This window comes from Lampetra planeri, chromosome 2 (assembly GCF_965212315.1).
Source record: "Lampetra planeri chromosome 2, kcLamPlan1.2.h2, whole genome shotgun sequence".
Lineage (NCBI taxonomy): Eukaryota > Metazoa > Chordata > Hyperoartia > Petromyzontiformes > Petromyzontidae > Lampetra > Lampetra planeri.
Genome location: NC_136108.1, coordinates 20547731 through 20561811, shown reverse-complemented (window position 1 = coordinate 20561811; position 14081 = coordinate 20547731). Strand labels below are relative to the sequence as shown.

General features: G+C 47.4%; 1 protein-coding gene across 5 annotated transcripts in view; it reads right to left on the bottom strand.

Annotated features, from left to right (window-relative positions):
- Positions 1-2134, bottom strand: part of LOC144729604 (disco-interacting protein 2 homolog C-like) — a 135202-nt gene extending 133068 nt beyond the window's left edge. For all 5 annotated transcript variants that reach the window (XM_078609978.1, XM_078609996.1, XM_078609989.1 and 2 more), the window contains exon 1: positions 1852-2134. In XM_078609978.1, coding sequence (XP_078466104.1) covers positions 1852-1936 — 85 coding nt within the window. In that variant the 5' untranslated portion in view covers positions 1937-2134. The remainder of the gene's footprint in view (positions 1-1851) is intronic.
- Positions 2135-14081: the final 11947 nt, after the last annotated feature.

Sequence of the window (14081 nt, the reverse complement as noted above, 5' to 3'; positions counted from 1 at the left end):
CCCGTGTCCTACCCAGCTCTCCCCGTGTCTCCCATGCCCACCCAGGTCACCACAGCTCTCCCCGTGTCTACCAGCTCTCCCCGTGTCCCTCAGCTCTCCCCGTGTCTCCCAGCTCTCCCCGTGTCTCCCAGCTCTCCCCGTGTCACCCAGCTCTCCCCGTGTCACCCAGCTCTCCCCGTGTCACCCAACTCTCCCCGTGTCACCCAGCTCTCCCCGTGTCACCCAGCTCTCCCCGTGTCACCCAGCTCTCCCCGTGTCACCCAGCTCTCCCCGTGTCTCCCAGCTCTCCCCGTGTCTCCCAGCTCTCCCCGTGTCTCCCAGCTCTCCCCGTGTCACCCAGCTCTCCCCGTGTCACCCAGCTCTCCCCGTGTCACCCAGCTCTCCCCGTGTCACCCAGCTCTCCCCGTGTTACCCAGCTCTCCCCGTGTCACCCAGCTCTCCCCGTGTCTCCCAGCTCTCCCCGTGTCTCCCAGCTCTCCCCGTGTCACCCAGCTCTCCCCGTGTCACCACAGCTCTCCCCGTGTCACCACAGCTCTCCCCGTGTCTCCCAGCTCTCCCCGTGTCCCTCAGCTCTCCCCGTGTCCCCCAGCTCTCCCCGTGTCTCCCAGCTCTCCCCGTGTCTCCCAGCTCTCCCCGTGTCTCCCAGCTCTCCCCGTGTCTCCCAGCTCTCCCCGTGTTACCCAGCTCTCCCCGTGTCACCCAGCTCTCCCCGTGTCTCCCAGCTCTCCCCGTGTCACCCAGCTCTCCCCGTGTCTCCCAGCTCTCCCCGTGTCTCCCAGCTCTCCCCGTGTCTCCCAGCTCTCCCCGTGTTACCCAGCTCTCCCCGTGTCCTCCAGCTCTCCCCGTGTCTCCCAGCTCTCCCCGTGTCTCCCAGCTCTCCCCGTGTCTCCCAGCTCTCCCCGTGTCTCCCAGCTCTCTCCGTGTCACCCAGCTCTCCCCGTGTAACCCAGCTCTCCCCGTGTCTCCCAGCTCTCCCCGTGTCTCCCAGCTCTCCCCGTGTCTCCCAGCTCTCCCCGTGTCCTCCAGCTCTCCCCGTGTCTCCCAGCTCTCCCCGTGTCTCCCAGCTCTCCCCGTGTCTCCCAGCTCTCCCCGTGTCACCCAGCTCTCCCCGTGTCTCCCAGCTCTCCCCGTGTCTCCCAGCTCTCCCCGTGTCTCCCAGCTCTCCCCGTGTCTCCCAGCTCTCCCCGTGTCTCCCAGCTCTCCCCGTGTCTCCCAGCTCTCCCCGTGTCTCCCAGCTCTCCCCGTGTCTCCCAGCTCTCCCCGTGTCACCCAGCTCTCCCCGTGTCACCCAGCTCTCCCCGTGTCTCCCAGCTCTCCCCGTGTCACCCAGCTCTCCCCGTGTCACCCAGCTCTCCCCGTGTCTCCTAGCTCTCCCCGTGTCTCCCAGCTCTCCCCGTGTCACCCAGCTCTCCCCGTGTCACCCAGCTCTCCCCGTGTCACCCAGCTCTCCCCGTGTCTCCCAGCTCTCCCCGTGTCTCCCAGCTCTCCCCGTGTCTCCCAGCTCTCCCCGTGTTACCCAGCTCTCCCCGTGTCCTCCAGCTCTCCCCGTGTCTCCCAGCTCTCCCCGTGTCTCCCAGCTCTCCCCGTGTCTCCCAGCTCTCCCCGTGTCTCCCAGCTCTCTCCGTGTCACCCAGCTCTCCCCGTGTCTCCCAGCTCTCCCCGTGTCTCCCAGCTCTCCCCGTGTCTCCCAGCTCTCCCCGTGTCTCCCAGCTCTCCCCGTGTCCTCCAGCTCTCCCCGTGTCTTCCAGCTCTCCCCGTGTCTACCAGCTCTCCCCGTGTCTACCAGCTCTCCCCGTGTCCCCCAGCTCTCCCCGTGTCCTCCAGCTCTCCCCGTGTGCCCGCGTCTCTCACCCTCCGAGAGCTCTAGCTCCAGCTCCGCGAGCTTGGCTCGCACCTCCAGCGGCAGCGCCATCACGTCCATCCCGCGCTCGGCCATCGCCACCACGAACAGCAGCGGCTGCGAGGATGTTCCCGCGTCTCGTGGCCCCGGCCCCCCGCTGTGTCGCTGTGCCCGCCCGGCTCGCTGGCGTCCCTGGTCCCGGCGCGGAGCGCGGAGCTGTGCCGGACCTCACTCCGGGGCGGCGGCCATCGCGCCGGTAACGTGACGTCACCACGCTCCTTCCCCCCCTCTCCCTCCCACCTACCTCTACGCGTGACGTCTCCACGCACCCTGTCCGTGTGACGTCATCACGCCCCCCTATGGTCGTGACGTGTCCACAAGCCCACAAATGAGCGTGACGTAACGCGTGCCGTTAATGGGCGTGATGTCTGCACGCCCCACCCCTTTTGCGCGTGACGTAACCACATCTACCCAATGCGCGTGGAGTCGCCACGCCACCAACCCCCCCCCATGCGCGTGACGTCACCACGTCCGCGCAAGCAACGTCGCCACGCCCCGTCCCTCCCTGCGTGACGTCAACACGCCGAGTCTCTAAGCGTGACGGCCCAACGCGCTCCCCTTGCGCGCATCATTTCGCGTGACGTCACCACACCCACACTCTTTTCCCTATGCGACGTCACGAAATGTGTGCCCTGTCCGTCCGCATGACGTCATCGCGACTGCGCCTCCCCCCCCACCTCCTTCTCCCCCCCCCTCCCACTCAGATTTGGCAATGCCCCTGGGTGAGACGCTGCATCACCGTGGTCCCCACAGCAGCTGCACCAACAACAACAATAGCCGCCGGTCACGACTAAATGGCGGTGACGTCACGACGGCACTATGTGCCATGCTAGGTGCACTTTGATGATGCTTTCATTGTTTTTCTTTTTTTTTGGTATAGACCTGTGAATCGGGTGCAACTGCTACAAACAAAAAACAAAAACACGAACAAGAAAACATCTTAAAGTGACTATGCGCAAACAGAAAAATCCAGGAAAAAAACTGCAAAGTCTTCCAGAAAAAGCACCGTCCACCAACGCCGTGTGCAAAAATCCCAGTGGGATGCAAGTCAAACAACAACAACAACCACAAGACAACTTGGATTAAAGCCATCAGTCTAACTCCGTACTACAACAAACAAACATGGCCAAACCAAAACACGTTTTCGTAATCACCAAAATAAAGCCATAAGCAATGTAACAGTGATCATAGGAGCTGTGACCGAAATTTCACAATAAACGACATAAACAACATGTACCACCAAACCCTGCAGCCATAGCTGGCTGCATGAGTCACTCCACAACAGCAGGAGCATCAGTAGGAGTATCACAATTTTAAATGCACCTTTAGATCAGCACACTAAATCAAAACACAAGATCATACTTTGCAGCGGACATCCGGAACGAAAACATTTGATTTTAGGATGCTGGTTGTAATCGCTGGCGAAAGGTCGTTCTCGAATTGTAAATGGTGTGGGGTTTGCTCTCCAACACGCCCCTTGCGCTGTACTGGTCACGAATTGGCGTGTTTTGTTGACGTGACAAAACTTACTCGGGTGGTGGCGGGTTTAACGACGCATATTTACGCGGTCTACCCCCACACAAACCTCTTTGTTATAGGTGCACTTGATCCGTTCGTTCGTTTCTCAATCCGCTTAGTCCTGGTGAGGGTCGCGGCGGCAGCATGTTGAGTAGTGGCGGTCCAGACCTTTAATGCATTTTTTATTATAGATATTTGGAGTTTGCGTGTCTCTCTCCCCATGGTCGCGTGGATTTTTCTCCGGGTCCTCCGGGGTTTTCCCTCCACATTTAGAAACACGCGTTTCGCGATTACTTGGCTGCTACAAATTCCCACGTGATAAGCCACTTCGTTGAGCTATCATTCGTGGCCAGGTCGCTTCTGAAAAAGAGCTGTACATCTCAGTGGGCCTTGCCTGGTTAAAAAAATTTATAATTTACTTTGAGCACCTGGAGCCAGTGACTGCACAGGGTAGACCCGGAGCTGACCCGTCCCTACTGGACACCCGTGAAAAAAGAGCTTCATTGCTCAACGGATTTCTCCAGTCTAAATTCAGATTCTGATTCTGCTGAACGCTCATCGGATTCCTCCAATCTAAATTCAGATTCTGATTCTGCTGAATGCTCATCGGATTTCTCCAGTCTAGATTCTGATTCTGTTGGTGTTGACACACATGACGAGGCACTCACTTGCGGATGACTCGGGCACATTTTGGTCTTCAAGCCACTCCTATGGGACATGGCTATCACGAAGGGGCTCCCTGCGTTTCACAAACGTGGACTGAACGCACAATTTGATCGTGGCTATGAGGGGTCAACAGCAGTGGTTCTGTCTCCTTCGGCCCTGGAAGTCTCGTTGAATCACTCATCCTATGATTATTATCCACGGGTAATGAATTGCCAAGGGGTGTGGCCTTCCACAAGTGCCAAATTTAAATTATCTGCGGATATCCACGGCCAAGAGTAATCCATAAGTGGGTGTCTAATTAATTATCATCGCATTATCAAACACTTCCTTTGTACGGATCAGAAGAATACACCGTTTGGATAAGCATGGAAATTATAATCTTTTGCGAGCATCCACCACATCAGAATGAACAATTGTCATTGTAGCCTTGGGTTGGTGATCATGATAAGCTTCCATTAAGAGTATTTTCCCCCAACAATCTTATAAAGAAGATAAAAAATAGTCTTAATTTGAAGCTTTCGTGACTGCAGGAACCCATACTCTTTGGTTTTTTCGGTAAAGTCACGTAGGTATAAAATAAATTAAAACAGTCTGCCTCAGCAGCAGACCATGCTTTCCCACCTGATGACGGACGCTTGTGTTGCGCCCGAAACGTCGTGATGTATTTTATTTTACACCTACGTGACTTTACCGAAAGAACCAAAAAGTAAAGATAAAAATAGGTTTGTCGTTTATCCACGTTTTTGCACAATAACGCAAACGTTTTTTAAAGCCATTTCCCAGCCTGTACATGTGTAGACTTGAAAATAATGCTGCATTTATTCATTTCTAATAGACCTGCATGCATAGGGTAGTGAACTGGAAGAGATTTAAATGAGGCTGAGATAGCTGGATTGCACAGTGACTCGTCTGTTTGCCACGAGCCAGCTTGCCATGGCGTTGACTGATTATGACAGCCAGTTATTCCTTTGCACAAATTAGATGTCAAAGTCCATTGTTATGTCGTTCACAAGATTAGGCCTTGTCATTGCCCAAAGTCCGTACGACAAAACTACGGGTGCTCAGGTCACATCTGAAAAACAGGTCATTGATAGATTATTTGGATTAAATAAAATGCCCATGATTGACATGAGACAACGGATTAACATTTTAGTGTTATTGAATTAACGGTACAAGAATAATTTAATCGCTTTGGTGACATGTAGTTTACATACTGTAGTATAACAGCACTATCCTCATCTGGGAATTAAAATTTGTTGCCAAAAACATAACCTTAAGACAAACCATTACAGGTTTCACGTCATGAAAAGTGGAAGCTCATGAAGTATATTTTCTGTAAAATTAAACAAATTATCTGGCAATGCTGTGTTGGCTGTGGTGCACAAACACAAGAAGAACCTCAATACATCCCTCAACAACACTGGTCTAAAGAGGATAAATAAATAGGTGACGTTTCAGGAAATATCTCCATACCATTTGCTATGAAGAAGGCCCATTGCCTGAAATGACGTCTGTCACATATATATTTTCTTTTCAAGGCCAGAATGTCATTAATTAATGTGTTAAGGTTTTTTTTTTCCATTACTGGGCATATGTCAAAAAGAGTTTGATAGCTTATGGGATTCTGAACTTCACTTAAAAATGCATATTTAATTAAAAGATTTAAATGAAAATAAAAAAACCCATAAACAATATACTTTGGGGCATAATTACGTTGCACTGAAATTGAAGTGAACTGACTTTGAAATAATTCCTTCAGATTTAAATACGTTTGACACATTCATTACCAAACATCTGGCGCTGCTGGTGTGGCAGAGACCTGGGGTGTGCGTTCCCGTTTTGAACGTGCACCGAAACGCGCTACAGCCACGTGCGGAATGAAGTTGACATCTGTTCAGGTGCTCATAGTAAGAGGCAATTAGATGCACAATTTCAAGCAAAGCGATATTACACTACGCAGATAAACAACGCACCGTGAATTTGTGAACACCCTTCTTTTTATCTGAAAATTTTAATAAAACTACACAAACTATTACTGTTGACAGCATATATAGATTAATGTCGTTGTTTTTTTTACCACTAAATAGTTTTAAACATTTCAAATGTGAAATACGCTGTGCATGCATGAGATACAGCTGCGTTCCTCGGAATTAGAAATTACGATCTAAATAAATCCTATAGTAGAATAGCCCCATTCTGGTTAAATTGCACTGTTAAACTAGGCTCATTAATCTTTGCAGTTAAATAAACACGGTATTAAACACAGCGGTTCCAGTGTGCCAATGGGTGTACGGCCAAGGATAATTTAAAACATGTGTGAGTGCATTGCACAATAAGAAAAACACATTCAGCACACTCCTTATCATGTACAATATAATAATAGTAGTATGGACAAATACTAGTAATCATTAATGGTATCCCAACATCTGAAATGTCACAGATAATGATCACATACCATTCTAACTTAAATCTCAACAATTTTTTTAATTTTACCAGGTAAGGCCACTGAGCTATATAGCTCTTTGTCAGAAGCGACCTGGCCATAAATGATATAATGTGGAGATTTATATCAGCCAAATACTCTAAACGCATGTTTCTAAATGTGGAGGGGAAAGCCAGAAGACCCGAAGAAAAATCCGCGCGTCCATTGGAGAGAACACGCAAACTCCAAATATACAGGCGTCAGGGTCGGGATCGAACCAGGCGAGAGAGTTAACATCTCGCCACCATGGCGACATGTAAATTATTCAAGGGTCTATCACAGGAGATGTGCTCAACACTCGTGCTTTACTACATGTGGGCTGACAAATGTTCACACGCACCCGGCAATATGTGTATGAACATAACACTTGTATTATTTTGGTCTTATAAAATATAGAATTTGTTTCCTGAGATTTGCGTGTATCTCGGAGGTTGTTTCTTCTTTTAATGGCCCAATTCAAAGTTATTTTATTGTAGGAAAAATTGCATTATTTTTTTTACTTTATGTGACCTATATATCAAAGTGAAATGATGATGGGCGGTGCTCATCTCCATCGGTGACCTGCAGCAATTGGTGGAAATTCCACATTTCTATGACAGAACCATTCCCTCCAGAGGACAAGGACTGTGGTTGCCCCACAAAGTGTTACCCGCGTTATTATTCTCACAGCGATGATGGTCTGAGTCAAACCTTGACATTTACTCATTAAATTAAGACCTTCAAAATAAGTGCTACGTATTTTCCATTCCAAAATACATTTTCTTAGATCGAGACAGGATTTGGGAGAAGTGTAGGTCTTTCTTTAAGTAAACACAACCCCCCAAGTTGCCATCAGGTACACTACAGACTGTAACCTCAGTGACAACATTCACACTCTTCGTAAGCTAGTGTCAGATTCAGAAGTCAAAAGCTACCTCTACAATTTGAAGGGGCACGCTGCTCGCAACTAATGACGCAGTGTCTGAAGCACAGCATCGATGATATTAGTGCACATTTCTGGCCGGCCCATAAGAGTCCCAATTGAGAAATGATTTGTCTTTAATCCCAAACTTGAAATCAAGGTTGGGCTCTGTGCCTTCGTGGAATGGCATTTTGAGTCTGTGTGGTTGTGTGTCCATGGTGGCAGTTGCCAACTCTGCCTGAAAGTCACCACCTCCACCTGCAAAGGGAAGTTTTTTTTTTAAGGTGTTGGCCGACGATGAGAACTTTCGCCCAACTGGTATCCTGGGGTGGCTCTAATCCAGAGTTTTCCTGCCAGTTTCTTTTGGCGTCTCCACGTGCTCTTAACCTGCACTTAAGGACCTGTGCACTTAAGGACCTGTGCACATCATGAGTTATGTTTTGTTCCTGTGGACCATTTTTGTTGGCTGCATATTCTCATGTGCCCACTTTTTTACATTTCCGTTTGGTTTTGCAAACGTTTCACTTTCATTGTTTGTTCTGTTTTTTTATTGATGTTATTTGCATTCTGCTGCATCCCACGGGATTTATTTTCCATATTAACAGTGGGGGGGGGGGGGTGCTCTGTGGAAATTATCGGAGAACCAGTACCAGCTGGTGAAATTAAAATAGCCGATTTACTCACGAGATGTTTAAACATTGATTGAATAGTTTAATTATGGAATGACACCTCAATTTGATATTCTTTTCAAAAGGGAGAGAAAACTGCTTTGTGAAATTAGGAACAATGTAGTCTCGTATGGCATATATATTGTTCAAAAACATATTAGATCTTAGGGAACTAATTTACAGGGCCCAACCAACCACATGGACACGTGGAATTTAGGAAAGGGTTTTCTATCATTGACCACATGCACACAATCAATCAGATACCAGAATTACTGATTTTTTACTCTGCAAAGGCATTTGATTCAGTAGAAACTGACGTAGGTAAGCAAGACATCACAAACCGAGGTTTTTACTCTTTGGTTATTTTGGTAAAGTCACGTAGGTATAAAATAAAATAACATACGTGACTTTACCGAAAGAATCAAAGAGTATGGATTCCTGCAGTCACGAAAGCTTCAAATCAAGATTGAACCGAGGTCTTAATTGAGAAAATGTATATAATTTCTCAAAAAACTAACAAATTATAATCTGCTGCATTGATACAGCTGAAGTAAGCTCATTACATCTCACAAGAGGGAGCATTTATTCCCAGAAGGCCATGTGGCCAACGGCATGGGAAGAAGGCGTGTCGTCGGCCTTTTATTTTGTTCATTAAACTACTGTTTTTATTTCTAGATTTGAAGTTTTTTATTTCACCAGGTAAGGCCCACTGAGCTACAGTGAGGGAAAAAAGTATTTGATCCCCTGCTGATTTTGTACGTTTACCCACTGATTGAGAGGGAGTCAAATACTTATTTCCCTCATTAAAATGCAAATCAATTTATAACATTTTTGACATGCGTTTTTCTGGATTTTGTTGTTGTTATTCTGTCTCTCACTGTTCAAATAAACCTACCATTAAAATGATAGACTGATCATTTCTTTGTCAGTGGGTAAACGTACAAAATCAACAGGGAATTAAATAATTGTTTTCCCTCACTGTAGCTATTTTTCTTCTTGGTTCTTTCGGTAAAGTCACGTAGAAGGGAAGTAATAAAATAATAAAAATAAAACATAATAAAACAATTATGTTTTATTTTTATTATTTTATTACTTCCCTTCTACGTGACTTTACCGAAAGAACCAAGAAGATGAATCCCTGCAGTCACGAAAGCTTTAAATCGAAATGTAGCTATTTTTTTAGAAGCGACCTGATCACAAATGATAGCTCCACGAAGTGGCTTATTATGTGGACATTGATAGCAGCTAAATACTCTCAACGCATGTTTCTAAATGTGGAGGGTAAAACCGGAGTACCCGGAGAAAATTCTACGCGACCACAGGGAGAGAGACACGCAAACTCAAAATATACAGCAGGCGTCAGGGTCGAGATCGAACCCACGGCCTCCTGAACCGACGAAGTACTAATCGGAGTGTGCGGGGGAAGGACAACAAACTAAATGTATACCAGGCGAGGTAGTTAACATCTCGCCACCGCGGCGCCCTAATATTCTACACAAATAACGCGAGCGGTTACTTTGTTGTGATGGTGTGGGCGCAATGTGCCATGTACACCTTTGACTTGCAGAGGCTGCAGTCTTCAATATATTTAGGGTTGGGCTCCGCATGCCCCAACGACGAATATGCTCCTCGTGTGTACACAGGTGCGCGTGCATTGTGCACGTTGCACGCAAGGCTCCAATCGCAAAGAATTGCGGGCAAAACGGTGAAGCACAGTTGCGCCGGTCTTGCTTAACACAAAGCCGCCCCTACTTGAAACACTTTTTAGAATCGAGACGAAACTTATTTTCCACGACGGACAGAGGAAGTTGCATTTCAAGCTGCACTGTTATTCACGATTTGCTGGTCAAATCGATTTTTTTTAAAGTAGGCTGTAAAGGATTACAATCTTGGTCTTGCATTCCGACTGAAGATGTCGGGCCAGCGTGAAAGAGGAGGCCAACATATCCACGAGAAGGGGCTCTCCGGATCTCCCTCTAGTGGTGGCCCTTCGTCACCAGCAGTGGAATAAGCATGCCCATTGCAGGGCTGCACCTTAACGTTACAAAACAATGGTGAGGCGACAGCATCTGCCATGTGTGTCATCTTGCAACCCGCCCGCACACTCCGATTCGCACGGTTGGCTACGTACGGTGCGAACGAAGTTCAACGTACATAGGAACTCTGCGACTTATCACTTCGGGCAATCACGTCATTACTCTTTGTTGTAAACGACGACCACTCGCTTGCTCTTAACAATGTGTACACGCGTTGATGTAAAGTATTTACACGTCATTTTATAGCAAAATCATGGCAAACGGGCATTTTTTTTTGCATAGCTTTCATGAATTTGGTGTTTCAAATGTTTACTCCATTGAAAGGGCGCATTGTCCATCGATGACAAAAGCATCTGTGTCTGGCAAATGTGCAGTGACGCATGAGCAACAGAGCTGAACAGGAATGTTATTTATTTCCAATGAGTCGACCCTGATGATTCCTGCATGAATCGTGGTATTTTTAGAGGCGATTCTCATATTTTAACGAGTATTCTGCCGCATGCGATGTAATGGGATTCTATAGCACGTTTAGCTTAGCTAAGCATCGGCTGTGCTGAGTCTAACTACCTATTGTCAATTCCAGCTGGCCAGCATGATAAGTCGGCCCGATTTCTAGGGGCCAGAATCGCCACTGAGATGCAATGTTGACGCCACGTCCGTGGAATTGCCCCGATGCCACCCCAACCCTAACGTGACAATTGTGTTCGCGCGCGTGTTCATTGGTGCGTTTGTGTGCACGCGTCCGTGTGCGCGTGCGTTTGTGCGCGCGTGTCTGGTGTCAGTGGTAGTTGTGGCGATTAGCGCCACGCTGCGCTACGAACCCGGCGTCCCGAGTTCGATTTACCGCTCACGGCCGACACCAGTGACGATTGTTTGAATGGGTCCTGGGCCTCCCCTCAAATAAGTACAGTACCTGGTGCGATGCCGGGCGTGGTGATGGCCACCCACCCCCTCGTGCGCTGTGCCGGTCTTCATAGGTGCTCACTAACAGCACTTTCCTCCTACGTCTATTAAGGCTATATTTGGGGGGATCTTTGTCTTTGTCCTGTGTCAACGTGAATATTGCGTTCATGAGACGCACTCGACGTGCTCTAAACGCACCCACTGTGCTTTAAACGCAGACGCCGAGCTTTAAAGAGAAAGCGTTTAGCTGAGGGGGTCCAGGAGACTCAGAAGGTCAGAGCGCTGAACTCGGCACCGCTAAAGTTCTTTAATCCAGGCAGCCCCCTGTGATTTAACCAGGCTTTCAGGTGGAGGGAGTGGATCGTTTCAGTCCGGTTTATGACTGCATTGACACACACACACAAAACAACTATCACATAAAATTTGGTTTTGGAATACATTTTACTAAAATCCACCTCTGGTCATTCAAATGTCAGCGTCAATATCAATGTGATTGTTCAATGCGACTCTCTTTTGGAAGAGTGGGTCAGAAAGTGACGCCCTCGGCTGTGTGGAACAGTGGTCACTGTTGCCATTATCTGCCAATGTTTCATGGGTAAGAGGTGTCCTGCGATAGATTGATCCTATTATCCACTGGTATTGACCGGACATTTGCCCCATCATGTACGTTGAGAAAATACGTTATAACTCCTATTAATTATCCATGATTTGTTTTCGTGATCAGAGGAGTTTATCGGAAATGTCATCCTATTATCCATAATTATTCACAAATGTTCCCGGAGGATATGTGGAATAAATTTGCAGATAACCCTGCGGATAAAACAATCCACATGATACATCCCCCACATAATCACAGTAGTTTGTCTGCACTTGATTATTATACACATGCTTCGATGCATGTAAGGTAATGTTCATGTCAGAATCTATTTTCATTGGTTTTTCGTGTTTTATAGAATCTAGTTCAGATCAATGACCAAAAAACATTTCGTATATCTAGTATTTAAAACTCATTTCTTAGAACTGCTTGTTGTGTTTAGTTTATTGTCCTTTCCCGGACCTCCAATAATCACGGTTGGCTACGTACGGTGCGGACGAGGTGCATCATACACACACTACATACATACATCCAGCTTGCTGTCATTACTAGTTGGCCTCTAACACATTCCTGCGGAGTGAGCTGGTAGGAACGTTGGGTTGCTCGGTCAATGGCCAGGGTCAACGGCGGCGTGGTGTATTCCACAAATATACCCGACTGTGAGGGCGGGCACAAGCCGGCGTGAGTAGGTTAAACGTTGAGTTTTATAAGGGCACCACGGGGTGACCAGCCCTTCCCCACACAGCCCCATCCTCCCCACCCAGCCCCTCCCCACCCTCCCCTCCCCACCCAGCCCCTCCCTCCCCACCCAGCCCCTCCCTGCACGACGGACACAATAAGCCCCTGTGGGCTGGTGGAACCAGGAGGTTCCTACCAGTAAAATGGAACAAGCTGCAAACTGTGCAAAGAAGCATAGAGAAGTACTGTGCATGGTTGGAAGTACAATGAGAGAAAGAAAGAGCCGAGACTTCACTTTTTCATGCAGAGGTACGTGCGAGTCATTTCGCGTTTGTAGTTGTTTTTTTCCAAAGGGTGGTTGAAGTGACTGCTGTGGGATATTTATGAATACAGTAGTCATCTTTATTGAGCGGGCCAATTACAATACAGTTCATTGTGAGATTATCTCAGGAAATAGGAGCAAACGGAGAGTATCTCGTTTACTTCCCTGTCTGCCAAGCAAAGCAAAGAGTTTGGGGTTTTGGCTTAAAAAAAGTCGCAATCAAGAACGTCCTTATTTATTTTAACAACCAACATAAACAAAAAAGAATAACTGTTTTAAAACCCCTCTTATTCGCTGCCACGCTTGAATTGATTTTTGAACAATGTGGAATCTTTTGCATCTGTGGGGCCGTCCATAAATGACATCACGTGATTTTGGACGATTTTTTACCCCCCCCCCCCTCGTCACACGGCGTCACAAAAAGTCAGACCCCCCTCAAATATAACGTCACAAAGCTCTGCCCCTCCCCCCCAATAAAATAAAACATGCTTCAAATCGCTTTAAACTATTGTCATTGTAGTGCGTATTTAATGTGGCGCTGCACTCTGATGTTGTCGGAGAAAACATGTATTAAAAAGTATATTTAATTAAGTAGAACGTGTTGTCTATATGTATTTAAAGTTGCGCATTTTTAACCCTCCCCCCCTTCGTCACACATCGTCACAAATGTCTGACCCCCCTCCCCCCTAGGTGCGTGACGTCATTTATGGACGGCCCCTGTACGGCAATAACCGTTCGATGTTCTTGTTTTTCCACAACAAAGAGTGACTGTGGAGCCGTGACGGCTCTATGTTGTTTGGGCAGCACCAAGGCATATTAATGCCGAGGTCTTCCTTCATCAAGCAATGGCCGTACTCCTTGACCGCGGTTCCATCAATCGTCGCACAGATTGGCCCTGTAATGGGGCTTGTCCTCAAATAGCAATATTGTTATTTTATTGAAAATAAGAAGATGATGATGATGATGACCTGCTATTGAGGCAGATCATCAGAGCAGCACTGCATCAAATATATTCCATGATTTTTGCCTTAGTTGGTCTGAAATAAAAAATCGTCTTTTGATGAATCTTGCATATTCAAATTGATGTGGTTTCTATGAGTAAATGCATTGCAACATGTTTCCGAATGACATTTTAGGCTTGTCCTCACAAAATGTGTCTCGTATATAACCATATTCAAGACACCCTTGCAGGATTATCCTGGAATGCATGTATTTATTTGTGTACATTGTACACGTTGAGTCACGTGTGCTACTGTGTTGCAGAAGCGACGTCGACGACATTGCCGCCCATCAATGTGTGAACTTGTTACGCAACAGGGAGGTTGAGCGTTTGTGTAATGAGGGTGGGATGGACATATGTAAACGCCCCTTTCCCGTGAGCATTGGCTTCGTTGCACGCTGAGAGGTAACAT